The sequence below is a fragment of the Mugil cephalus genome, chromosome 7 (assembly GCF_022458985.1).
Source record: "Mugil cephalus isolate CIBA_MC_2020 chromosome 7, CIBA_Mcephalus_1.1, whole genome shotgun sequence".
Lineage (NCBI taxonomy): Eukaryota > Metazoa > Chordata > Actinopteri > Mugiliformes > Mugilidae > Mugil > Mugil cephalus.
Genome location: NC_061776.1, coordinates 17,055,545 through 17,082,073, shown reverse-complemented (window position 1 = coordinate 17,082,073; position 26,529 = coordinate 17,055,545). Strand labels below are relative to the sequence as shown.

General features: G+C 43.4%; 1 protein-coding gene across 1 annotated transcript in view; it reads right to left on the bottom strand.

Annotated features, from left to right (window-relative positions):
* Positions 1-9,017: 9,017 nt before the first annotated feature.
* Positions 9,018-26,529, bottom strand: part of gpc1b (glypican 1b) — a 65,342-nt gene continuing 47,830 nt past the window's right edge. The window contains exons 5-12 of the mRNA XM_047589145.1: positions 23,041-23,274; positions 22,298-22,461; positions 17,084-17,249; positions 16,790-16,911; positions 14,585-14,713; positions 14,120-14,253; positions 13,033-13,208; positions 9,018-12,690 (exon numbers count right to left, since the gene is read on the bottom strand). Coding sequence (XP_047445101.1) covers positions 12,485-12,690; positions 13,033-13,208; positions 14,120-14,253; positions 14,585-14,713; positions 16,790-16,911; positions 17,084-17,249; positions 22,298-22,461; positions 23,041-23,274 — 1,331 coding nt within the window. The 3' untranslated portion in view covers positions 9,018-12,484. The remainder of the gene's footprint in view (positions 12,691-13,032; positions 13,209-14,119; positions 14,254-14,584; positions 14,714-16,789; positions 16,912-17,083; positions 17,250-22,297; positions 22,462-23,040; positions 23,275-26,529) is intronic.

The window sequence follows — 26,529 nt, the reverse complement described above, 5'->3', positions numbered from 1 at the left end:
CTATGTTGTCCTTCATATGTAAATCAACTCACCAGGCGGCTGTGGAAGCCCTGTGGAATCACTGTTGGCTGCGGCATTAACTGTGCTATAAATAACCAATGTCACCTCATGGCATGAGGGAGGATGCCCTAAATAAATTAGTAACCTGACCTCAGCATCGCCGATTGACCCGCAAATCTCTGCCAAGTCATTGCTTTTGTCAGATCTAAAATTGAACACAACACCAGCGGAATGAGTCAGATGACATGAACGACGGACGCTGGAGTTCTTGCTGAACTTAAAAACGCTGCAGTAATTGTTTTAGCTCATTCAACAAAAAAAAAAAAAAAATGAAGCCTTTTTATTGCTAAACATTACGACTGAACGCAGGACCTTTTATCCTCCGTCCTGAACCCAGATCAATAATACATGCTTTGAACTGCGTGCATGCGGCTCTAATCTATTTAAACCGCTCATGACAATTCCATATTACCGTGAAGCTGTTACCCCTCAAAAAACAGCAATTAACGAAAAATGAAAACACGATTATATCTGCCCACTTCCACAGTAATTCCAATCTAATCCTTTCTATTAACCTACGTCAGATTTTGCTAGTTTGGACCGGAGGGGGAGGGGCAGCAAACGTGTACGTCTTCGCCTGGGGCCCCCCTAAGAGTCTAGGATCACCGCTAAGACCACAAACACTGAATCACATCAGGTTTCCATCATTTCCTGGCACACGACAGAATATCAGTAATACCCCAGTGAATGACTACAATCAGAGCGTTGACAGCGCAAAGATAGCACAATGGATATCTAATTCCCGGTAAAGTGCCAAGGAGAGGGAAACTGAAATTCACATGCTCTGAGACCATGAAAAGCGTTAAGTAACCTTTTATTCAGGTCTACCAATTAACCAGTCCAGACACTTCTACATCATGCTTTGCCTCTGCTTCTCACAAATATTGTGTAATAATGTGTAACTAAAATAAAAATGTGTCTCCTTTTCGCCTAAGCTCAGGACCTTCTATTTTAATGTTACACAAGTCTCAAAAGACAGGCTTCCCTTTGTGACCGAGTTCAGATAAACTCCAGGTTCAACATAACAACTCAGAGAGCTCCAGTAATCAGAGATTATTATGAATCGTTTCAGGTCATAGGAGACGGCTAAAGTCCCGTGGGTTGCTCAAATGTCAGCAGGATTCATGAGGTGTCATCTGGAACAGTTCCAAGCTGCTGGAAAACTGTGTTGACACTGTAGCATTTGTGTTAATTATATATTTGCATTTTTTCTCTTTTTTTTCCCCCCATGTGCACAGCATGAGGAAGGCATGCCCATTGGTAGCACACTGCCTTTTCCCAGCACTGAGAACACATCCTGCGGTGACACAGAGCATTTTGATTTACTGCTGTGCCGAGGCGGACGGTGAGGCCACAGCGCCACCTGGTCCCCAGCATGTGCCACTGCACACTGGTGGAGGGAGTGAGGAGGCTGGTAGAAGGCTCTGAGAAAGTGGTGGAAGAAATATGCAGAGAATTTTATTATAAAAATACTCCCTTACAAGAAAAGGCCTGGGAGGAAAAATACTGCTCATGTCAAAGTGTTACAACAAACATAATAGCCCCGGTGCTTCTGACTGGTCAGCCACAACATTATAACCATTGACAGGAGAAGTAAATAACATTGACCGTCTTGAGAATGCAATGTTATACTGGGAAAGTTTGGTCTAGCATTCCTGTGGATGTTACTTAGACATGTAAAAAAATGTGTTGACCTGGCCTCCAAATTCACTAGATTCCAAATTCATCAAGTATTTGTGGGACGATCCACAACCCATAGAACCCAAAGACCCCCATTAACAACACCTAGACACCGCAGGACACCCTCAGAAGACCTTTATGGGAACAAAGGAGACCTACACAATATTAGGAAGGTGGTCATAATGTTATTCCTGGTCGTGATGGAATATGTGTTAATTTGAAGATGTGAAACTTTCAAACTGAAAAAAATCATTATTTTGGGAAGCTTTTAGAAACTCCTAGAAATGAAACGTGACCCTGGCATACACTGAAGAAAAGGCTGAAACCACTGTATTTTCAACGTTTGTTGTATTATCCATTGTGTAAGTTTATGATGTCCCATCCCGATCTGATAATGTTCCAACGAGCTTCTTGTGGAGTCAGGAATTGTTATTTTTTCTTCTCAGGCTTCAAGGGGCCCAATAAATATTCAGTGGGGTTGAGGCCAGATGACGGTGGTGGTGGGTGAGTCCACGGTCTCTCCACCAGTCGTTCTTTTGCGAAGATTTGAGGTCTGATCTGGCTCATTATTCTAATGGTATGAATCCTTCCCCACAAAGTTCCAAAGTTCCAAGGGCGTACGGTGTATGACGTAACATGTCCACTTCTTATTGGTCAGGGCAGAGCTGATCTTGTTCAAATCCAGAGCAGCAATGCACTCCCAGACATGAATATTCCCAGCAGTGTTCCTCTGTGGGTTTGATACACTGTGATATCGTTTTCTCTTTGTCTTCGTACGTACTCCTGTCTGTTGCTGCCACACAACTGTAACTTGACTCATTTTTTTTTTCCAGGCACCCACTGTGGAATGCTTGTATCTATCAACCCACCCCAAGCAATCTGAGAAGCAGAATAGAGATGCTCCTCGTCCTCTGAGATCACTCTTAGACAGCCTTCTTTTTGACTTGCATTCTTTATTTGGCAAATTCTACATCTGTGGTGAAATCTCTCCATCAACAGATCCTGATGTATTGATCTTCTGACGGTGTGGTCACTTCTCGTGGCCCTGACGATACACGCTCCCTAGATTTGAGAAGACTTGTCTTTGCTTAGAATGACAATCCAATTAGTTCGGATGGCATGCGTCCCGGTATCACAGCTCTACTCAGTGACAAAAAAAAAAAAAAAGTTCTGCTAGAAACTTGAGCTACAGCTGAATTATATAAGAGGGGAACAAGGGGTTTCACATTGATTTGCACAAGTGAAACACATCTGCCTGTGTCGTCTGTGCTTCAATGGCGGGATACAACTCAGGGAAAGCTGAGCATTGGCAAAAACTAGTTCAAAGAGATTTGCTTAAATTTGCTTGCTGAGCTTAAAAACATATCGACTCTTGAAAACTTCTCCTGCTGCGTGTCTTAACATCTGCACAGTGGATTGGGGCTTTTATCCACTTAGTTAACACTGATGACCTCATGGAAACTCTTAAGCCGTGTAATCAATATTAATGTATTTTTAATGTGCAAAGTAAATAATGGTTTATTGGGTCATCATTATTTCGTCACTTGGAGTAGTATGCAGTACCAGGAGGTTTTTTATTTGTTGAATTATCTTTGAATTGGGGCATAATTTAACAAAGACATGTATGACCAAGTTTTGTTTTTTGTTTGTTTGTTTTTTGATGAATGGTTTCAGTTTTTTCCACATCTTTGATCACTATTTACAGCCCATCAACACAGCATTTAAGGAATTGCTGATATTAACATGATGTTCAGTCGATTGCCCGGTGGTATCTTTCTTCCTGTGTGTGTTTATATTCAGTATCTGAGTATGTTGAGCCCTAATTTGACAGAGACTTCTTCTAACTCCTTTCTTAACAGTTAGTTAGTTATGTTGTTATTGCTAGTCTGACTCTACAGTGACACCATCTGGTGGAAAGTAGGAATAGGCTCCAGCCCATGGGACTCCTCAAATGAAATGATTATTAAAATTGCAGTCTTTTAAAAGGCTGATTCGGTTATCATTCTGGATCCTGGCAACATCACGCACAAAGCATACAATTCTGAAATTGTCCGTTGTAATTCAGATGCTTTTATCAGTTTGTGACATTCGCATAATGTAACGTAAAGACTTTAAAATGCCACTACATTACTTCCTTTATTTTTAAAACTCCTCTCTCCATCAATTTAATGAAAAAACATACCAAATGTAAGAATATATTACGGACAGGTTGTTAGAGGCAGTACATTTTCTATTAGTTAATTTAACACAATATTGAATTTTTTTATTATTATATTCTTATTTTCAGTTTTCTGAAAACTTGTCTTGCTTAAGTTTTTCATATATATATTTTTTATTATTATTTTAGTTTCATAAAAACCTGCACAGTACTACCAAACAGATAAAACCATGTGATGTTCATATTGTACTGTCCAGTACAGGACGAGTAACAAATATATTAATATTACTTACATGCTGGACCAGTTTTTGAATCTCTTCACTGCTACTAGAGCTGCCTGGATCTTATTGTCATTCTCTTTAAACCGAGACCTCTCTTTCTTGTCAACAGCTGGACATCATTCTGCTCACTTGGATCTGTGCATTGTTCCCCAGAGGTATTTGAAATTACAGAGGCCTGGATCGATCAGACGCTAACAGGCATTTAAAAAAAAGTCTGCTTTATTCTCTAAATGTAATGAAACCCTTCTTCCACTTGGTGGCAGTATGTGCATTCGTACCGTACGATCTCTCTGCAGTTCCACCTAACTCATAGCCAGTCATCTGACAGAAGCAATGAGGTGGAGGCCTTGATCTCAAACGTAAGTATGGATGTACAAATTATATAACAGCTCAGATGGCTGCATATCAGAGGGACTGAGAGAGAGAAAAAGAGACGCTGCGGGAGACTTTGGTTAAGGCAGATCAAAGAGAGAAAGAAGGTGAGAACTGATGTCTAATTAGGCAAAAGGCAAAATACCACAGCACACATTTTAGGTCATGCCGTGAAAACAAGATGGAGAACAGGCTGCCTCTTGATTTCTTTGGCTGAGCCTCTGGATTTGACATTGACGTCGGGGATTACAGAGGCTCTCTTCATGCATTTTTAGCTTTTTTAGTAAGAAAGTCTACATATTTTCTGTAATGTGTCCAAAGAGATGGCATAAAGCAGATGACACAATAAGATAGCAGATGAAAAATGCTCAAGTACTCAACCCATCCAAAAAAAAAAAAATAAGGCATTTCTTTAAACCAGAGTAAAGAATGTTAGGTGTACAATCTGCAAGTTGTGAGAACGTGTAAAATTAGCTGCTGTGCCAGATCCTAAATGGTGTGATCATGTTACTTTTCAGTTCTGAGGTACAAGAAATAATCCAACAACCAGCCTGAATGATGATCTGCTGGTTAAACTAAATGAGCTCGGTTTGTGGAAGACCTCACCTGAAGCCATGGAAATTGTAAGTAGCTAGAGGAGCAGCTTAGACCCCCTCTTCTACCTCTTCCTCTACCGGTTCTGTTGACCGTCTTCTTCTGCGACCGGCTTTCTTGGATGTTTTTGTTCCGGGGTCACACGCCAGTGCTGCGGTTGCAGAGCATGCGCACACGCGTTATCCGATTATAGTCCGATCAAGCGTATACATGGCGGAGAAAACCAATTAAAATCGCATTATCTAGGTGTTTTAATCAGATAAGGAGAACTCCGATTTCAGTCGGTGTAACGTGTTTTCATGCACTTAAGTTCTCCTGTTATAGTCCGCGTAAGGCAATATTTATTTATTTTTTTCACGTGCATGTAAACGCACTGACTGTTTACTGTATAGACTCTAAGAGCAGCACTACTCCTTCCCCTTATAATGCGCTATGGACAAGGTCTCACCACTTCTTTGCGTTGGCCAAACTGAAGCTATTTTCCCAGGGATGGACGGCCATCTTGCGATTTTGGTCCGAAGACTTGCAGTCATCATGATGTCACCCTCTTTCTATAGCGTCAAATAACTAACTAAAAGGCAGTGTTACAAATAATTGTATTAATTACTTAAAACGATGTAGACATCCCTGAAAAAAATAAATAACTTTTTGTGTTTTAATTTGACCCAAGTTCGATCCTCTAACATGCAGGGGCTGGAGCTTATAACCTATACTGCAGTCAGTCACAAGGGGGAGCTCTACTTGTTTTGCTTTTCACTTTTGAGGGCTATGCTGTCTGTGTATTGGACCCAGGGTAGATTGGAGGCCTCATTGATTCATTATCCCATCTTGTGTTACAAAGTGGTATTACAAGATATGATACTCCACGGTTGACATGCTGATGTCAGTAAACACATCGATCAGACATAACATTACGACCACTGAGAGAAGTAAATAACACTGACCACCTTGTGAAAATGGTACATTCTGCTGAGGAACTTTTGACCCTCATGTGGAGACTTTGACATGTACCACCTACGTAGACCACACTGGGTATCCCCACTCTGTAGCAATGATACTCCTTGATGGCAGCAGCCATCCCCCAGCGGGCTGACACAGACACACGCACAAAAACAATTTAGGCACACCTTAAAACGCATGAAAAGCAGCACAAGGCGTCCTCCTGGCCTCTAAATCGGCACAAGGGAAACACACACTGTATTAGGAAGGTGGTCATAATGTTATGGCTGCTTGGTGTATCTCCAACACAGTAGTGAGACCTATCTGACACAATCTTATCGATATTATTTCTTTATGTTCAGTGAAATTCTGAAAATGCTTTAAACTTTCATGGTTTTCAAGAAACTTGCCCCGTTAAAACATTTAGTATGTTTACCGTGGTCCGCTGCCAGGGAGAAAATAAAACAGAAAACCAATTTTCTCAACTACCGCAGGCGTTACGTCTCTTTGAATAAAATCAGCTACTCGGTGAGTTGCTCGCATACAGAAGTGAGCGCGTATTCAAAATTATGTGCAGCCCATCATTACCCTTTATTTACATGTCTGAAGAAAAAAAAGTTTCGACTAATTAACCGTTCTCGTGAGATGTTACGCGCGCAGTCCTGGCCTGATTGGTCGCGACGGAGCCCGAGGGCTAAGGGGGGCGCACCGAGTTGAGGAGATTTTATCGACAAGTGTTTTGCCCCATTGAGCTGATATTTCAAATACAGAGACCATGTAAGGTTAAGGTTGTGAAGCAGTCACTCATAAAAGTGCTGTGAACCAAAGGGCAGGCTGAGAGCCAAAAAAAGGCTGAGAACAAAGTGGGTGTATGTGTATGTCCTGTGAGTAAGAGAGTGGGTAAGAAAGCTTCACACAATCGATAGCTGGGAATGGGAATGTGTCTGCCTATGCGTGTAAACACCAGAGGGAAGAGGAGTGCTGAATGATGACTAATAATTTCAGCAGGATTAAAGGTACCACACCTGAACGTACCAATTATGATATTAAATATTCTCACTTGATCTGTCATTTAAAGACAGAGGGAAATGCCCTGAAAGGTGCAATCCGAAAGATCTCAGTTTTGTTCCCTCTGGTGACACCCACGTGTGTGTTTTTGAACTTCCTAGAAATCCCAGTAGTGTCGACTGTGTGACACGATCAATCATTTGTTATTTTACCTCTGGCTTCTGTGTTTGGTGGACAGATAACTGCTAGGTGGATCACGTGTCATTAACTGGGCGCCACATGTGACTCCCCGGTTCATGCCATGATTTGAAACACACACACACACACACATACACACACAAAATGTTTTGGAAGCTTGAATCTAATGAAACAAAAAAGCTTTGCAAGACTGGACATACATTTTGAAGTCACGCAGCCATCGTTGGAGCAGTGTGACAGTATGCAGCAGTGACATGTGACTGGACTGTGCTGGAGCATCTAGAGTAACCGATAAGTTCAGAATAAATGGACACAATTCCAGGAGTCTGGCTTTTCTTTTCTTCTTTCTTTTGCTTTCTTTTTCTTTTTCATTCTGTCTGTTGAGAGTTTCAAACCAGATGTGGTAGACAGTGTGACTAAAGATCACATGACTTGAAAACCTGCAAGAGTGTGGTCCAATCTCGTGTTGTAAAGTCAGCTATGAGCCGCAAATGTACATCCAACAAAACAAAGTTTTGCCCTTTGGAAACTCAAGTTTCAATGTTTCCAAATATATTCAGTTTTTTAGATACAGCGGTATTATGACATGATATTAATCTCATAAGAATACTGTAAATACAATGATTTCCAATATGTGTACTGATCAGGCATAACATTATCAACCTTGTGTAGGTTTCCCTTGTACCTCCAAAACAGTTATGACTCATCAGAGAATGAATATTGGCCTTCTGAGGGTGTCCTGTTGTGTCTGGCAACAGAATTGTGTTAGTGGGGGCCTTTGGGTCTTATGGTTTGAGGGGAGGGGCCTCTGAGGATCAGGCTTGTTGCAGTACATCTCACAGATACTTAATCCATTTGGGATCAGGTGAATTTGGAGGCCAGGTGCAACACCTTGTGCTTTTTTTCAGGCTACATCCTACTGCCATCCCCAAGTGTCACTGCTATGGGGTGGGTGTACCTGGTCTGGTGTAGGAGGGTGGTGCATGTCTTAGTTACATTCACACAAATACCAGATCCAAACATTTCCCAGCAGAATATTGTATTGTTACATGATGGTCAATGTTTTTCACTTCACTGGTCATACTGTTGTGACTGATCAATGTTCATAGAATACATACAGTTTATATGTACATACACGTTCATCAGCGGGCCGTAGACTGAACAACCATTTTGTTTTTCTCATTTGGCGGCAGAGAGTAATCTGTTTATTGAAATGAAAATGTATGAAATTAACCCTGTAAATATTGCTGCATGACCTGAAGGCCCATTGCAGAGCTACACTAAATCCTCCTAAATATCTGAAACACGTTAAAACATAGCTGTATGTGAAGGGCAGGCAGTTTTTCAGTCTCCCACAGGATCATGGTCAAATACACCTGGTTAAAGACGCCCTGAGGGGGCTGATTGTTTCACTGTCCACACACGGAGACAAGACAAAGCACTTAGTGTGCTCTAAACATGTGGCAGCTTTTCCTGTGTGGCAACGCTAAACAGCAGCTGTCACCCGCTGACATCATCACTGGAGTGCATTTGCTCTTTTCAAGTGGCAGAGTGCTCCACTCCGCTCCGAGGAAACAATCCAGGCAGATGGTACGGTCAATCTGAAGAGGACATTTTTTCTTTTCTTAAGGAACCAATATGCAGTCACCCTGATTGTCTGTCTATGACTTTTTAAGAAAATATTCACACAAACACACCCACCACCATAAAGAAACAAGACACAGGGATGTTGAAAATCTTACAATGTATATAATTGACACAAGATTTCAGGTACAACAGCAAATGAGACAATTCTCGATGTTTTTCAACCTCTTTCTGGCACTCCACTAGAAGAAACAAACTCTCCGTACATTTGCGATAACAACAAAACCAAAGTAAATTAAAACGAGGAAAACAAAAGTACTTTTTCTCCTCATGAATTGGCACCTTTCAGAAACGTCTCCCATTGTCAATTCAGTGTAAAATAAAGCGTTTATTTTTTTTTTTTTAAACGGCTGGATAATCAGCGTTGCGTTTTTCCACCTGCGGCGGTGGACGGAGGCGGGATCGGGGGCCGGGGCGCCGATTTTGAGATCGGCACTCCAGACGCGCCTTTCTCCTGCCTCCTCTCACGCTCGCCGCGCTTTATGTTTACACTGTTCCACCGTGGTCAAACAGGAGACGTCTCGCTGGGCCATATCTATCTGCATACACACATCCCCAATCAATAGTCGTTTCTGGAAGGTGTTGACTCGCGTATCGACCGACCATCTTGTGATGTCTTTGTGCAGAGAACGCCATTCGTGGCCTCATAAAAGTGCAGGTTTTATAAAAGGGAGCGGGCGGGGGGGGGATTTTGAACAACAAACTAATGAGATCAAAAAGTGAAGGAGGAAGGAGGGCAGGGGCTGGGGTTGTGCAAATTTCAGCCGATGACGTCGCGAGGCAGTCACTGAAACCGAAGTTGTGAGTCTGAAGTCAAAGGTCATCTTTGAACTGGAATGTCACCATCACAGCTAGAGTCATTTCTTATTCTTTGCAGGGCTGCTTGTGTACTTTCACATCCGTATGTAGGTTTTCCGATTTTCCTAAAAGGTTACAAAATGAGGACCTAGGCGGTTCGCTTGGTAATTTAGTTAAAATTTTCGTCCGCGTGGGAATAAGTTACATCTTTCTCTTTAAGTCTCAGAATTGACCTCAAAGTGTCAAAGGCAGTCACAGGCAGATTTCCTAACCAGGGACTAACAGAAAGACGGACACACACACACACACATCTACAGATCATTCATTAATAAAGCATATTAAAAAAAGAGAAAAAAAAAAAGAAGGTACCATCAAAATAACCTGTCATGAAGCACATATGACAACAGTAACTAACCAATTATCGCAGTACTCAAACCTTAACATAACCCCAAAAATTAAATGGATTTACAGTATAATCAACCAATAAAGGTGCATTTAGATTACTTTTCATGACATGTATTATAGTGGATTGTCCAACTGAAGCGAGGTTGTATTTAAAAAAAAAAGAAAAAAAAACGCCTCCGCATTTCATCTCACTGTCATATGCGATTATGACAGTAAAGAGAGCACAAATACAGACTGTGAGTTATTACAGTAGTCGCTCGAAGGTACTATTTTTGAAAAATGAGCTATATTAATCTCCCATTGCTGTCAGCTTAATAGCATTCTGTCATAAAATGTTAGTTCAATACATTTTAATAGATTTCATTTCTCGTGCCTTTCCGAACAAGATTCATAAGGGCTCCATCGACCGTCCCCGTTTAGCTCTGTCAATCAAACACACACATCCGCGCGCGAGACCTATACATAAACACACATGCAAGCATCGTCCCATCATCCCTGCACACAGCCGCGTTGAATGAGATACTTCTCCCTAGCAAGCGTCTCATCAGGACTAACCTGGCGCTGTGCTCCCGCAACATTCCCAGTAAGGTTGACACGCAACGAAGCGCCGTGTCATTGTCGTATTGCCTTGACATCATGTAGAAGCATGGGGGAAAAAACGCTTTAAAGGTCATTATAACTGATGAGCGGGGTAGAGGGTGGGTGGTCGGCGGTTGGGATGGGAAGAAAGAGGCACTAATATAGAAGAGCTGCAGAAGAATGACAGATGGTAAATGAAATACGAGTAAGAGCATAGGATGGTCTGGCCGTTATCAAGTTTTGGTACCTCAATGGCTAGTTTTTGCTAGAAAGCAATAAAGAAGCAATGAAAAATATGTACACTGCTGCGGTTGAATAGTAGAACTTTTCAAAGACGATCATTGTTAGCCCGATAGCCTGCCCCAAAATTTCCACACCCGCAAAATTTTTGCGAGGGAAAAGTTGGTCTTGAGAAGCTGGAAACTGATTATGGCAAAAACAACAACAAAAAAAATGCATGGCCAATTTCATCGTTTCGAGTGTAACATTGTATTCGAGTTGTATTCGTTTACGGCACAAAGGCTCTGCTTGGACGTACGAAAAGTGCCCCATGATGAAAATCCAACAGCGTAAGAGTCGCCAGTCTCAAATACTGCTAAGATTTGAGTCTGGCCACCTCGGGCTTGTTCACTGTTGCAGTTGTACAAAAACCCATATGACACTGAAATGACGACACTAATACTGCGCCCTTTGCCAAGGAGCTCACAAGCATATTATACTTTTCTCTCTGCTGTGAACATGAAACGAATACTGACAAACAAGGTGCAGCAGGACAGCAGCTTCTTTTTGCACATGTCCGCTCTGCTACGGGTTCCCAGGATCATGAGCTGTCAGTTGGCTTTGCTGTGAGGGTTATCGCACGCCGAAACTCCTACATCTCTACATACAGAGCTCTATAGCGGGAAACCGCTGTCATCTGAGACCTGTGCTTTGCTCACACCAGAAACCGGAGTTGATGCTACGCTGCCAGCAGGGTGCGGAGCAACAGAGAGGGAGGTCCGCCACCGCGTTCCTCCCACGCTGGATGACCATGTCAGTGTGAATGTGATCGCAGCGATTATTACAGCTTACACGATGAAATGGCGGAAAATGCTGACGAGGACGAGTGCTCTCATCCTCGCCGTAAGAGCGAGCGTATAAATGTAATGATATTGTGAGGCTTAATGCATTAACAGGTCTGGTGGGTCATGCCGGTCAGATTATCCTCCTTTAAAAGTCACCAGTACTTCCATTGCTTTATTTTTTTCGTTTTGTTTTTCTGGCTGGAGTTTCTGACTGTGATTAAAGCAGTCTGGGTACTGACAATTATTAATCAATAAATAATTCTACCGAGCACAAGTGGAATAAAGACACCTCAGCGACTCTGCAAAGCTCCATTCTCCCTCCCCCTGCAGTGTCAACACCAACACACTGTTAGCAATTTAGTCTTACAGATGCCTTAGGTGCAGATATAATCTCCGAGAACCCAAACACCAGAAAGAAAATATTAGAAGATGCGAAAAGACCAGCTCTAATGGTGTCATAATATAGCACGAAATAAAAGACAAGAGCAGAACAAAAACATTTATGAATGCTCATAATTCCATTTTGTTCTAAATTCAAAACCAAAGGAAGTCCATCCGAGTGATTTATATTGTTGTTTCCTTAGACTCGTTTAGTTTTGGCAAAGTAACTAACCCCCAACTCCTCCTCCCCCACCCCTTTTTTCAAACTCTCCCCAACCCCCGTGTCCCAAACTCAGTCCCGGTTGGAAGATTCCTGCCACCAATTATCGCCGGAGCAGCAGAATGAGCAGTGAAAGCAGGTAAATGGCGTTGGAGGGGAGGTTCTGCTTTGCTGAGGCTTTCACCTTCTTGTTTTCTGGAAGGCTGGGGTACTCTAAGGGTTTGTCGGTGATGGGGACAACAATGCGCGGGCCCCGGAAACATGCGTCATCGGCGCACATGCCACTTCCTGAACCGCTGACGTCATCACCTACAGACACAAGGTCAAGGTATGAGTGAAATCTCACAACACAATGAAGACTGAAGTTCAGCACATGGTACTTTAGGTGTGCATTAGGTGGTGCAAAAATACAAACTCAATATTCAGAAAAGGACTCTAATTCTTCTTAACCCTGACATTTACATTTATTGTCTTATGTTTAAAAAAAAAAAAAAAACAGTGCTGCCTCCTCATTTAAGCATAAATAGACTTGTTTATTCATCCTGAAACTGGAACATGTTGAAATGTTTTTATCACCACTTAGTCAGTGAGCCCAAGTTTATTGTGAACGTACTTTAAAAACTTGTGGGCTGCAAAGTTAAAATTACTCACTGGTGTCCTGAAAGTCCACATCCTGGCCGAGAAGAGCATTCTTGAGGCGGTGAGTCATGATCTTCAGCTGCATTATTTGTTGGCGAATTGTCATGTCTGGTTTGGTGATGTCAATTTCCACTTCAGGATTGTTGATCTGACTGGCCAGACCATCACCCATCACCTCAGGCAGGTACCTGGAGCACATAAACAGTACTTTAACCAGTGAATACCTTTTTGTTCCTTACAAGCTAATGGCTATGGTGGCAACAGACTGAGTGTGACAGTAATGTGTTTGAGTTTAGAAACACAAATAGTAAAGGACCAGTAAATGAAAAGTGACCAAAACAGGAAACAACTGACATAAGTGCTGTTTAAATGGATAGCACTTAAAATGTGGGATTCGTTACCAATGACATCATGTTTTCTGGTGTAAAATGCTAACATGGATGACGCTGACGCTACTTGAAACCAACGCTTTCAAAAGCAGTAGTTGGAACAGGGGGTGGCACAGTTCAACTTGCTGCAATGTTTTGCGCCAGAACATCTACACCAATTTCAACATCAGGACTCTAATAAAACATTTGAAGATGTGTGACATAAAAGAATTCACGAAGACAAATGGGAAGGAAAACAAAGAGTGGAGCAAACGCATGTGGTTGATTTCATTGTTCTGGGTGACCAACCTTTATGCACCATTGGGAGCCATGGCATAACTAGGCCTGGTTGGAAATACATCTCCAAAACCGACATTCCCAAACTACACTGATGAAATACATTTCATATAGGCCTATAAGTCCAATGACTTAATACAATAAGGTGCAATTAACACACTGAAAGATTTGCATTGCTCTTCACAGTAGACTTAATGCCACCAGCATTACCTTAACCAACAGTTGCCAGTATTGTCCAGCATAAACTACTGGTCATATCAGAGCAAATAGGCGGGAGGGCAGCAAATCTGTACTATGAGCTAAGCACATATTTAACACATTCAATAAAGCTTTAATACACTATAATGATCAATAACACCGTACATCCATTAAGGAAGTAAAACACTATTGAATATTGTTATTTTGACCATTTCTTCATAGCTTTGTATTCATACCTGGCACGATTCATGCCGTTCCAGCACTTGTCCTCGGCCCCTGTTCCATTCGCTACCCTGGTCGTGCAGAGAAGAGTTGGGAGAGAAACCCAGTACGGCTGCAAGTCCCTCAGCTTCATGGTTACATCAGACACCTGAGGCAGAGTGGACAAGAGCACATTCATGAGCTTTCATGATGTGCGCCAAAAATCGCAAAATGATGTCACACTCGAACAGGAGTGTAAGAAAAGCTCCTGCTGCCTCAATACCAATCTGAGGTGCTCAGACATCTGACTCATGCAATCATCCAAGCGTTCACTCCCCTCTACTCATGCCGTAGTTGTCCGTGCGGAGGTGAAATATGCAGCAAAAGCGTTTTAATCGCCCATAATGAGTGATGGTTCTTCCATCACCAACCATCGTGGGGCAGATTAGGCCACCAGGAAGGAGTTACAAGAACAAAGATTTGGTTGGGTGAATACTAACCAGCTGGTCCATTGTGTCCGTGATGCCTCCCAACTTGTCCTCCACTGTAATCTTCCCTCTCCTCATGATTTCATCAACTCCGGTGCTGCTGGACGCTGCCTCTCTGGGGGTGCCACATGCCTGGTACAACTGTGAAAGGAAGAAAAGGAAAAGTTTGAGGATAGTTATACAGGATGGTGGTGATACTGGTGGTGATAGAGCACAGGAACAGTTCACAAATATACATTGGTTGGATCATCTTATGTCCATGTTTTTGAGCGTATCATTACAAAACAATCTTTCCTTCTGAAAACCAAGAGCAACAAATGGCACTGGTTATTTGCAAGGCGGCAAGAGTCAGTGTCAGTATTGGTTTAGCAGAATGATTCACAACTCAGGCAGTATTAATTTTCCCAATGGGGCTTACATATTTTTCTAAATGGAGCCTAGAGAATACAGTAAAACTGCAGTCAATCTGTCATCCAATCTGGTCTGCTTAGAGGAGCCCCAAGCTTTTGAACCTTCACACATAACCATAAAAGTGTTAAGCTTCCCGTCATGTCTGTCAGTGTAATTCGCTGCAGTTGTGTATGTTTTATCGAGCAAGCATGTAAGATAGCATATGGCTTCTGAGATCAACAGATTATGCAAACGGGAGATATTCCCTCCTAAGAGCATCAGTTGACATCTACGCGATCAACACAGCACTTTACTCGAGGCGTGGAGATCAGAAGCCAAAGCTGTGTGTGGTTACCATCCTGAACCAGGTCAGAGGCAGCATGCCAGTGTCTGGCTCACCTCAAGATAGCCAGGCTCTTTAACAGCGAACCAGCACAGAGGAAGCTTTGTCTTTCCTCTCGCTATCTACGCTGTTTTCCACCTTCACCAAACAACTCAGTCAGTTTTTCACGGCTGCCAGTTGCTTGTAAGGATCGTATAAAACTGCTGCCCAAACACTATTAAACAGTGAGGTAAAGGCTTGGCCTACTGGCTCTGTTATGACTCACATCCCTTCATTTGAAATCAGCCATGTGGACCATTACAATTGCATTAATGTGATGGTGTTAACTGTTTAAACAAAGCAAAGGCAATAAAGTCGTACAGTGAGCAGAGATCCAGCCCTTGAATCCGGGCCCAAATGTTGTTTAGGATTGAGTCTAGATTAACTGGCAACATTGCGGATTGATTTACGCACTTACTTTTTGTTGCTTTCAAATGATTGACATAAAATATTCATGACTAAATAAGCTAATCTTCTAAAGCAGAGCTACGTGTGTGTGCTTTGAACAGATTCAGTCACCAGACTAAATAAGCACAACATTCCCACAATTGTTATTTCATGTGTTATTTCAGCAGCTAAATCCTGATTGACTGATACAAAGAGGAGCATGACGCTACCTGTTGTTGAGCCCCGCCCCATGAGAAGATCGCAGACAAAAGAAAACATAGCCAGAAATTTGTATGTGGAAAAAATATCGCAGTGTTTGCAGATTTTTTTCTGTGTATGTAGGACAATCTCAGTCATATTAAGAAGTAGGTTGAGAAAATAGGTTTTCGGGGCCTTTTAAAATGTAGTGTAAACCATTCTATGGAGGTAACTCTGACAGTTTGGCTTTGATATACTTTCTTTGAGCAGGGATAGCAAATACATGAAGATTCAAGTCTATCTAAAGATATATATATAATATGTGACAATTCTTTTTGTTAAATAGACATTCATTGGCACCTTTAACACTAACACCTTTAACGCATTCATTTCCTCTGAGAAGGTGCTTTTATAACAAGTGTTGGATTCTTCATGAAATTTTCACAGTTTTAGGACAGAGAGACTCACCTTAGTTTGCAATGGTCTTAACAAAAACAGCACACCTCATATTACTGTACAACGTTTGGACCTGGCATTCATGTGGAAAATGTACTACCCATCTAGACCCAGACCAGACCAGACACCCCCACCCCATAGCAATGACACTCACAAAAGTTTAGGAGGCTAATGTTATGCCTGATTAGTTTATGTTCCACCAGTGTTGGTGGTGCAAAGAGTCACCTGTACTACAGTGTGTTAACAATCAGCACTATCCTAATTTTGTGACGAATATTGGTTAAAGTGTGTTTGCAGCGTTTTGTGACAAGCATCGCATCCACTGTTTTCTTACATGGTAAATGAAAACCCGTCTGTATGCATGGGCCAGATGTTTACAGAGGTGTACTGGTGTGCGTTCTGACCTTGCTGTTGATGGTGTTCATGTTCTCCATCATGGTATGCATGGCCTCTGATATGCGATTGGGGAGAGAGAGCACCACGGTACTCTGGCCGTCCATGCGTTCAGCCACCTGGATTAACGTCGCTGCAAGCACAGGAGGCACAGTCAGCGTGAAGGAACATGTGAAACGTTTCATATGTGGCGCATCGGTTGGTGGAAGGGTTCAGTTTTATTGAGATCATGTGTCGGTGGGATCCTTTGAGTTAGCATATGGCTGTACTGGGTCCATGTGTGTGTGTGTGTGTGTGCTCTCCACCTGCTAGATGCCTCCACTCGGTGTTGAGGTCAGCCTGATTGGCCAGACAGCCCTTCATGACGTTTTTGCAGTAGTTGGAACAAGGTCTAGCAGAGGCTATGCCACGGCAGTGGGGACAGTAAGTCATCTTCATTATGGCCCGTATGCACTCCTGGCCCAGCGGCACCTGAGTGGGACACGGATAAAAATAAACACAAACCACCTGGAAAAAGAAATGCTGTTTTGCTGAGCACATATTATGTAATAGTCTAAAATACAAAGCTTAAAGCAGGAGCTGATCAAACTGTATTTAACCCTTTGTTAAAATCCAAACCCCTCCTACAGAACAAGACAAGTACATTTGTATTTTTATTAAGTTTTAATAAGATGTATTATCAATATTTCAATTTTTTGCAGACAATGACAGTTGCTGAACAGTGGGAGGTCACCTCCCGTGGTGACCTTTTTTTTTTGTTTGCACCAGACTTTCTTTCAGTTCAGTTTCCTTGGAAACTGCCTCGGCAGAACCTCGCTTTTTGTTTCACATCCAATGAATAGGCCCTGACACTCATACACGTTTTCTCCGTCCCTCACTCTATCCTCCTGCCTCTTCCACTTCTCTCTCTGTATCCCACAAGGCTGTTCCCCCAGGAAAGGGCCTTCGTGCGTGAAAAGTGAAACTGGGTTAATACCAGTAAGCTCTGTTCACAAGAGAGTACAGCTATGCATACAAAACCTCAGGAAGTAGTGTGGTGTGTGTCTGTGCGAGAGAGAGAAAGAGAGAGAGATGGAACGAGCCCAGCTACGCATACAAAGCTCCCCTAAGCTGACATCTGGGCCAGCCTGATGCTTTTCCTGGAAACTGTTCTTCCAGCAGCAAAGTCACAGTAAAAGCCGGATTTTAACATATATACGGCACAACATTAGAATGACAACAAGGGTTCAGGTGGCAAAATATTTCACAGACACTCAGCTGAGAATAGATTCAAGTCTCCCCTGTAAGAGTGGGCATAAACGTACTCATTGTCAAGCTAACACGGACTTCTCCAGATTATGGTAAGTGGCCATTCACTTGATAAATATCCTCAGCACAAACAAAAGCACCTTCTCTGTAACACTTGGCTTTCACGGCGAGTGAAGTTTATATCAATTTTCTTTTGTGAACCACATGTTCTGCCATGCTTCCTAAACAGAACATTGGTTGCAACTATTGCCAGCTGTACAAGGAGAGCAGGGTAAAGTGAAGTAATGGACACAGGAAAGCAACAACCACATTCCCAGGCTTAATCTCAAGTCATATGAGACATGAGTCAGATCCTCAACCCTGCCCTCGTTTTCTGCCCCCCATCCCCACCACTCATTAGCCATGGATGAGTCAGGCGATTGCTTTTTTTTTTTTTTGGTTAAGTGAAGGGGGAGCGAGTGGGGATGAGTGAGGAGAATGCCTGAACGTGCTTCTTTGAGATTCACCACGGGGAGTAGAACCCCCCGCATCACCCTCCCCCCGCCCGCCCGAAAAAAACAGGGGTGATGTTAATGAAGTACTTATTAAGCACAGACGGTCATTATCGAGTTACTCTTACATCATCCATACAATATTAATGCTGGGAATCCCAGGCCAGGCACAACAGACATGAAATAGAGTGTAACTCCTCGGTGGTGCTAATTGGAGGGTGATATTAAAACCTCACTCGACAACTAACCTTGGAGCCGGGGCATAGGGCCCTGACGAGGAGGAGCTGTCAAATTAGAAATAGAAACGGGACACAAACACATCAGTGTGCAGCTAAGGATTATTTTAAATACGGGTTGAAGCGAGAGGTGTTGACCTGGCCTCCAAATTCACTAGATTCCAAATGGATCAGAGGCCCCTCCCCTCGACCCATAGGACCCAAACTCACCCTCAAAAGGCTCACGTCCATTCTCTGATGAGTCACTATTTTGGAGGTAGAGGGAGACCTACACAATATTAGACAAGTGGTCACGTACACACACACTGACCTTATTTGGATCCTTTCTATAGCAACTGCCCTATCAACATACATAAAGAGAAAGTTCAATATTCGAAATAGTTCTTTTGATGTTTGCACATGGGGCATGCCTCTTTTACACCCTACCTTTACTTGTCCTTGATTCCCCTTCACAACATGCCTCCCATACCTCTCTCTGTGCACTCTTTCTCGCCCATGGCAATCGAACTTTTTCTCTCCCTCTTTTCATCTTTCCGCTTGCCTTTCCTCTGTAATTAGCCAGGATATATGAGAGACCTCTCCCCCCTTGTGTTACGGAGCGAGATGATCCAGACTCCTTGCCTCCAGAGCGAGCTATGCGGCGCGTGGCCTACTTCCTCCACTCTCCCACACAGGGGAATAAAACAGTCCAGATAAAATAAAAAAAAATAAAAAAGTTAAGGACACCAACTGCTGCCGCTCGGAGCGCACCAGAAAGAAAGGCTGCATTTTCCCGCTGAGATGTCTCTCCAAACACATCCCCCAGATTATTAGTTTTTGCCATGCATCTCTCTCTGCTTTACTTTACCCTATTTACAGCCTCCTTACAGGATGCTCTTTCATCACGTCTCGCTGCAGCTCCTCCAACTAACACGCCGCATATTGGTGCCATCTTTCTTCTCAAAACAGGCTTCCGTGGAAGACATTTGGAGCACACAAATACATAAAGCGAATTTTCTTTTATTGCCTCCTGCTCTGTACTCTAACAATGTATTGCCTCCCCGAGAGCTTGCAGTAAACATCCTCCGTCACCGGTCCCTTTAAGTGGCAATACATGGCTATAAATAGGAGAGGTTGTCTCATTAGGGCCCGATCAATCGAAGTTAGAATTACAATGGGAAGGAATAGAAAGCCGGGATTCAAATTAGTGTAGCAAGCTATTCACACTAAAAGAAGACAGATGACGGTGCAGGGTACAGCTGTGGGAAATATTAACAGAAACGATGAGTTTCTATTTACTGGGACAGCAAGGCGCATAAAAGAGTGAGAGAGCAGTGAGATTGGGAAAACACAGGATGCTGGGTTTTGTCAAAGTCTTCCTAGTGTCTTCTCCTTCTTTTTTTTCCCCCCAGTCTCATTTGTTCCCATCACAGCAAAGTGCTGCTCAAATCTGCATAAGTACAGCGCAGTTGTGCCTGTGCGCTGTGGAAAACAGCTATGCGGACTGGCACACAACTGTGCAACGGCACGGTTGGTTGAGGTCTGCACTACTTCCAGTCTATCTGTAGTCAACAGCCCCTGACCGGGATGAGTCATTGAAAAATAAGACATTCAGTCTTTTTTGCACAGCTCAACCGATCCAGCCTGGAAATTCTATTTACAGAGAATGACCAAGTGTAACCAGAATGGCTATTCTTGCAAAACAGTGTGCTCTCGCGCTCCCTAAATAGGGCACAAGTTAGTCTGTGACCTCATTCAGAGTGTAGCGGCTCCAGTGCCCTGACATTAGCGACATCAGGGATTCTGTTATTTTGTAAAAGTTAACTGTTGTTGACATGTTGTCTCCAGACACCTTAGTTTAACGACCGCCTGCCATTAAAAGTAGTATAACGTGTATTAAAAACAGTGTGTTTCTCCACCGTTTTCTCCACTGGTTGAACGAAAAGGATGGAATGGTGTACATATGTACTTAAAGAAAGGCAACTGGCCTTGAAGAGCACAAATCCAAGCTAGTTGGATGAAATAGGGACACCTGTGGGTGTAGCCCATCGGAAACTTGCTTGACTAGCGTCCATTAATGGCTAAATACTTACCTGTTGTTAAGAGGGGAATGTTTGTCTCTTTCCTCTTAACCTAATCTCCAATCTCTTCATCCTCAAGTCCAGTTGCCTTTCTATAACATACTATGGCCTGGTTGACGAGAACCTTCACAGATGTCTAAATGCTCTCCAGACATCTAGCATCTTGCCGGCAGAAGGTTTAGCCAAAATTCTCTATGTGTAAAAAATGAACAAACCCTCCGTTACGTCGCACATAGGATTTCTGAAGAGTGGTTTTTAACAGCGATGTGACACCCCTCACTCACTGCAACATCCTATATATATGTTTAAACAGGCGAGCTGTGGAAATAAATCCTCTTGCATACTCGTCAAGAATGGGAAACATTGCCCATGAAGGCTGGAAAAAAATGTTTTGTACCAAACAAGGAGACATTTGAGGTATTGCAGTGTTAACATTTCACACTGGTCTCATTTTTCATCCCTGGAGGTTTCCACTTGGTGGCCACATGTCCCAAATCATAAACAACAGTTTCAGCATAGTTTAATTGCGTGTCTCTCCTCAGTCCCAAGCCGTGCTGCCTCTAGTTATTCACCAACTAAACGCTAAGCCGGACTGGATGCACGCTTATTCCTGATTTTAGTCCCTGGAGATTGGTGGATGCGCAGGTTGCTGCATCCAGGTGCGTAATTCAAACATCCTCAGGTTTCGTTGTGTAGGTGTGAGCTATCGCCTCGATTTTCTGGGCCAAAGAGGAGCAGAAAGAGATATGCTCAGCCACTCTGTCCCGGTACTCTATTTCACTCTGATGTTGGCAAACAGCACAGTACGTGCCACCCACAGCACCGGTCAGAAGCCATACATCAGAGTAATGAGGGGAAAGGATCATATGGATTATTTGAGAAGTATCTGAATGTTGCAGCAATAAAAACACAAAAAAACAAACATTTCTTTCTTCTTGCCCTTTGTTGTTTGATGATTACACAGTGCATGCCCTTGTAATATCTCATCAGAAGAAATAACTGTAATATTCATGTCTGCTGCAGCACCTGTTTCCTCAAAGCATGTGTGCATTTCTCAGGGGGCCTCTGCTCTCAACACTCTCCTTGCCCAGTGTCTGACAGGAGATATTTTTCACCTATAGCGGCCACCTCCCTGAAATGATTTCTCAGTCTTGCTCTGATCTTAACCTCACTCTTGTCTTACACACAGAGGGGGCCATTTCTCTTGGGAGATATTAACCCTCCCCGCAGCCAGGGGAGGCATTATTCAGCGTGGAGATGACATTAACTTTGTTGCAGGGGCTGATTGTCTGAGCTGCGGGCCGTGCTTTATGAACCCCCTCGTTTCCACCAACATTGATCTGCTAGCTAATGCTTTACACTATGGTGTGGCTTGGTTAAAAGGAAAAAAACAAACCCGTGTGTATGTAAGTCTGTTTAAGTGTTCAGATCTGGGAGGAGGAGCTGTGATCGCTAAGGAGAGACGGACGTGAAAGAGGTTTTACCTGAGACACCTTGCGCAGCACTTCTCCACTGACCACCAGGCCCTGAGCGAACGAGCGTGCTGCAACGAAGGTCTGTGTGACAGTTGATTTCAGAGACCGGGGCGTGTATCCAAAAGGCTCAAGTGTCTCTATCTGCTTGGACACGCAGTCCAGGTAATCGTCACCTGTACAGCGTACACAATCATTAAAAACCTTCAGGGACTCAAAAATACGGAGTAACCACAAAACGCAATGTAAAAAAAATAATGCCTATATCCCACACACACACACACTTTATATATACAGGCGTAATATTATGACCACCTTCCTGTTATTATGTAGGTCTCCAAAATGGTTGTGACTTACAGAAGAATGGAACTGGGCCTTCTGAGTGTGTGAGGGTGTGAACGATGTTTGTGGGCACCTTTGGGTCCTATGTGGACCAGACCTGCTCCAGTGTACTCCAAAGATACTAGGTCAGTTTGGGATCAAGTGAATTTGGAGGCCAGGTCAACACCTTGTGATGTTTTTTTTTTTTTTTTTGTGTGTGTGTGTGTGTGTGTGGTTGTATCAGGCTGCATCCTGAACATTGATGGACAAGATGGTCAGTGTTATTTATTTCTCCTGTTAGTGGTCATAATGTTATGCCAGATCAGTGTAATGTAATATATGTACATACAGCATACCCACATATACACACACACACACACACACACATATATATATATATATATATACAGAGAGCATATAAGCGCTACATGTACCTATGACATATTTCTTGTTCGCCTGGGAAAAGATCTTCTCCATCAGCTTGGCCCAGAATTCATTGAGCACCTCTTCCAGATTCCCACTGGAGCTGGAGCCTCGGTAGTAGTGCTTCAATTCCGTGTACAGTTCAGAGAAGACCTGGGTATTCTGGGAGTACAGAGAGCCCCAAGTTTGAGTGAAAGTCTCCTGCAGGTGATTCGAGGAGCGGTTCAGCAACCCCAGGAAGTAACCTAAAAACAAATATATATGTATATATGTTAATAAAAGTGCATTAAACTCATATGTACATTGTCAGCAATTGTGTTTTACTTCTCATTATAGTCTCATGCCTCTGTGGTGTGTGGTGCTCAACTCAAATCTTAATGCGGAATAGGGGGGGGGGGGGGGGGGGTTCACACAAGACGCATCAGCCTCTTACACAGCCACGCAGACCGCTGAACAAAAGAAGCAATTATTTCTACACAGTCTTCTCGAACCGCATGGGGCCGCATACCAACACGGCCTCCGACTGTCAGCGAACCTAAACCTGAGGTATGCGAGGGTGTCACTCTGGGGGGATGTCAGGGAGTTGACAGTGCTCCAGGGTGCAGTGCACTGTACACCGCTCCGAGAGAGGATTTACGCACATAGGTTACAGGCTGGTTGCAGACAGTCACGCTGACAGACAGGCACACAGACAGACAGGCATGTGGGCAGGCTGGCCGCCTCGGAGGAAAACAGGTAGAAGAATGTCTCAGTCTGACTGGGACAAGCACAGGCATAAAAACTCAACAAAAAGCAGACGGACAAAGTAAATGGGACAACAAATCCAAACTTCCCGTTAAGGTACACCGTATAACGTAATGACTTCCTTATTGATCACGCTCGGAGCAGGGGGCTGCCACTTACGCAGCACTCACGGAGCAAGTTGGAGGTTTAAGTGCTTACTCAAGACTCAACAATGAGCATGAAGGAATGTGGAGGGATTTGAACCCGTGACCCTTCGGTCCTCAACTACATCTCCAACCACTCTCCCAAATGTAAACCAAGACAAGTCAAGAAAGTGGGAATGTTTTAAGCGTAAAGCCGATTTTCAATACGGGGGCCGTTGCCTTCGATTGCATTAGACGGGACAGCTCCAGCTGAAGGTAAAATCACAGCACTGCAGCTTCATGCGTCACGGATGAGATTCTGTTGCACATACTTTTCAGTTTATTTTCATAAATCCCAGATTTTCCACGGCCAGTGGTATAAACATTTTAACATCCATTTCTTTTTTTCTGTTGTAAACAACGCTTATAAATGAGGCCCGTGTTCTGCCAGCGGTGTGACAGCGGAAAGCTCAGCAAAAACAACAGCGTGCCAGGGCCGCGCGTCCGTCGAGGCCAACATTCGCACAAAACGGGTTCAAGCCTGGTATTACGCGCGCGTGTGAGTGTGTGCGTGCGTGTACATGTGTGGATGCTTATCAATTTGTTGGCCCGCACGTGTGTGTGTGTGCGTGCGTGTTTATATGTGTGTGTACACCAGGGAGATGGAAGCTGTATGTCTGCAGAAGTGTTTACTTTGTAGGTGTCTTATCTTTGCCAGCCACCACCCCGAATCATGAAAAGATGCAAAAAAAAAAGAGAGGAGGTTGCAGCCCCCACAGGGGACAAACTTCCTGGGGTTAGCATATTCCCCTAACAAAGCTGTTTTTAAAAACATCACAGGCGCACGCACACATCAGTCACACACACTATCTTGAATATTTAAAGGAGATACAAACACGCCCTGCCTTCTAACAGCTTCGCTGGCGACAGCATATGGAAAAAGGGAAGTCAGGTTATAACAGGAGCTAAAGTACAACGCCCACATGTGCTGGGGCCCGAAGACAATCACAACACTTGGAGTTACATAATGCGTTAATATGCTAAGCTCATCCTGACCCATCTGCGTAGCATTATCTAAGCGCCGGCCTTGTTGAGTACTGTATCTCTGTTCTGCTTTCCCACTCATTAATAAACGCCCGTCGACTTGCTTCCCAGCTGCTGTTGTTTACCGCTTCCTTTTGGCATTTTCACACACTCCCGGCTAAAAGGTCTACTCTCATCGGAGCTGCAGATTTGAATACACATGTTTAGGGCTGAATGTCAGCAGAAACGTGCCAGTGTGAAGAGTCACTTTTTAATTCCACCGGCAGCCTCTGAGACATATAATATGCAAATATGATGGATACGCTGTGCTTAGCGTTGACAGAATTCCTTCAAGATATAGCTCATCACCTCGGGCACACGTAGCGACACTTTTCCATTTATGCATCCAATCATATGGAAATATGTTTTGGTTTGTGAAGCTCTGTGCTCACATTAAATCCTACCTTGCTTGGTTGGACACTCATTTCACTCATGTAACCAGAATAGTTATAGTTATGTTGTCAGTGTCATGATATTTGATGCATGATTGTGAACATATACACTAAACTCCGGGCATAAATCTGTAAATATTTATCCATTCATTTTCTGCTTGTCTTCTGGAGGGTCCTGATTGTCCTGAAAATTTAAATATAGAGTCTACTTTTGGAAAGGGCTCTGATTGGTTCTTTGTATTGGTAGAAAGACGCCCTATAATAAAATCTCAATGCTTTGTCACCAGACTGAAATCCTGATAAGAACTGATTAGTTTTCCTTACTGCTTACTGCTAAGTGTGAATGGCCATGTTTAAACTATGCCATTAAAATAACAGCATCATTTTTAAATGCCGCAAAAATCGTTTCCAGTGAAGATCCTAATTACGGCCACGTGCTCCGAGCGCACGGCAAATGTCAGCCTCTTGTATGTTGCCTACACACGCGAGGCTGATCAATTCTCGGATTAAAATCGAGATGAATGTTTCTGACAGGCGGCAGCTGCACGACACACCGTTCCCCCCGCTGCCTGACCTCCCGTCGCTCAAGCGGTCTACGAGCACAGCTCAGGACCCGGGCCTCAAAGCAGAGGGAGAACTGTATCTGTGTCGCTCGCAGGGAGAACATGCGTTCGTGCAAGCCGACGCACAAAATCAGATTTCCAGAAGTCAGCAGAAATGCACGTGTGCGCTGAGAAAGGGACTTCAAAGTGACAGCAAATTCATGGGTACGCATAGGAGGACCACAGGCTGCCACACACACACACACATATAGGCTCGCTATCCAGAGAATGCATGGAGATATATACGCCCAGTGGGTGACAGGTTAAGATTTGCTTTTAAACCATATTAGAATTTATTCATGCGATGCCGGCCCATAAAACGCCTTAAATCTGGATAATTGGCTCGGCCTCTTCACAGTTTAAATTAATAATCCGAATTTCTATTTACGGTCTTCATTTTGTTCGGACGACGCTTTGAAGTGCTCTGGCATCACCCCATGCGGAGGGTGGATCTTGGTAAACGGTGCCACGCTGTCCAGTTCTCCTCTGCCCTTCAGCTCAAGTGAGTAATGATCATCATTAGGATGACACAAACCCCGGCGCGCGCGTGTGTGCTC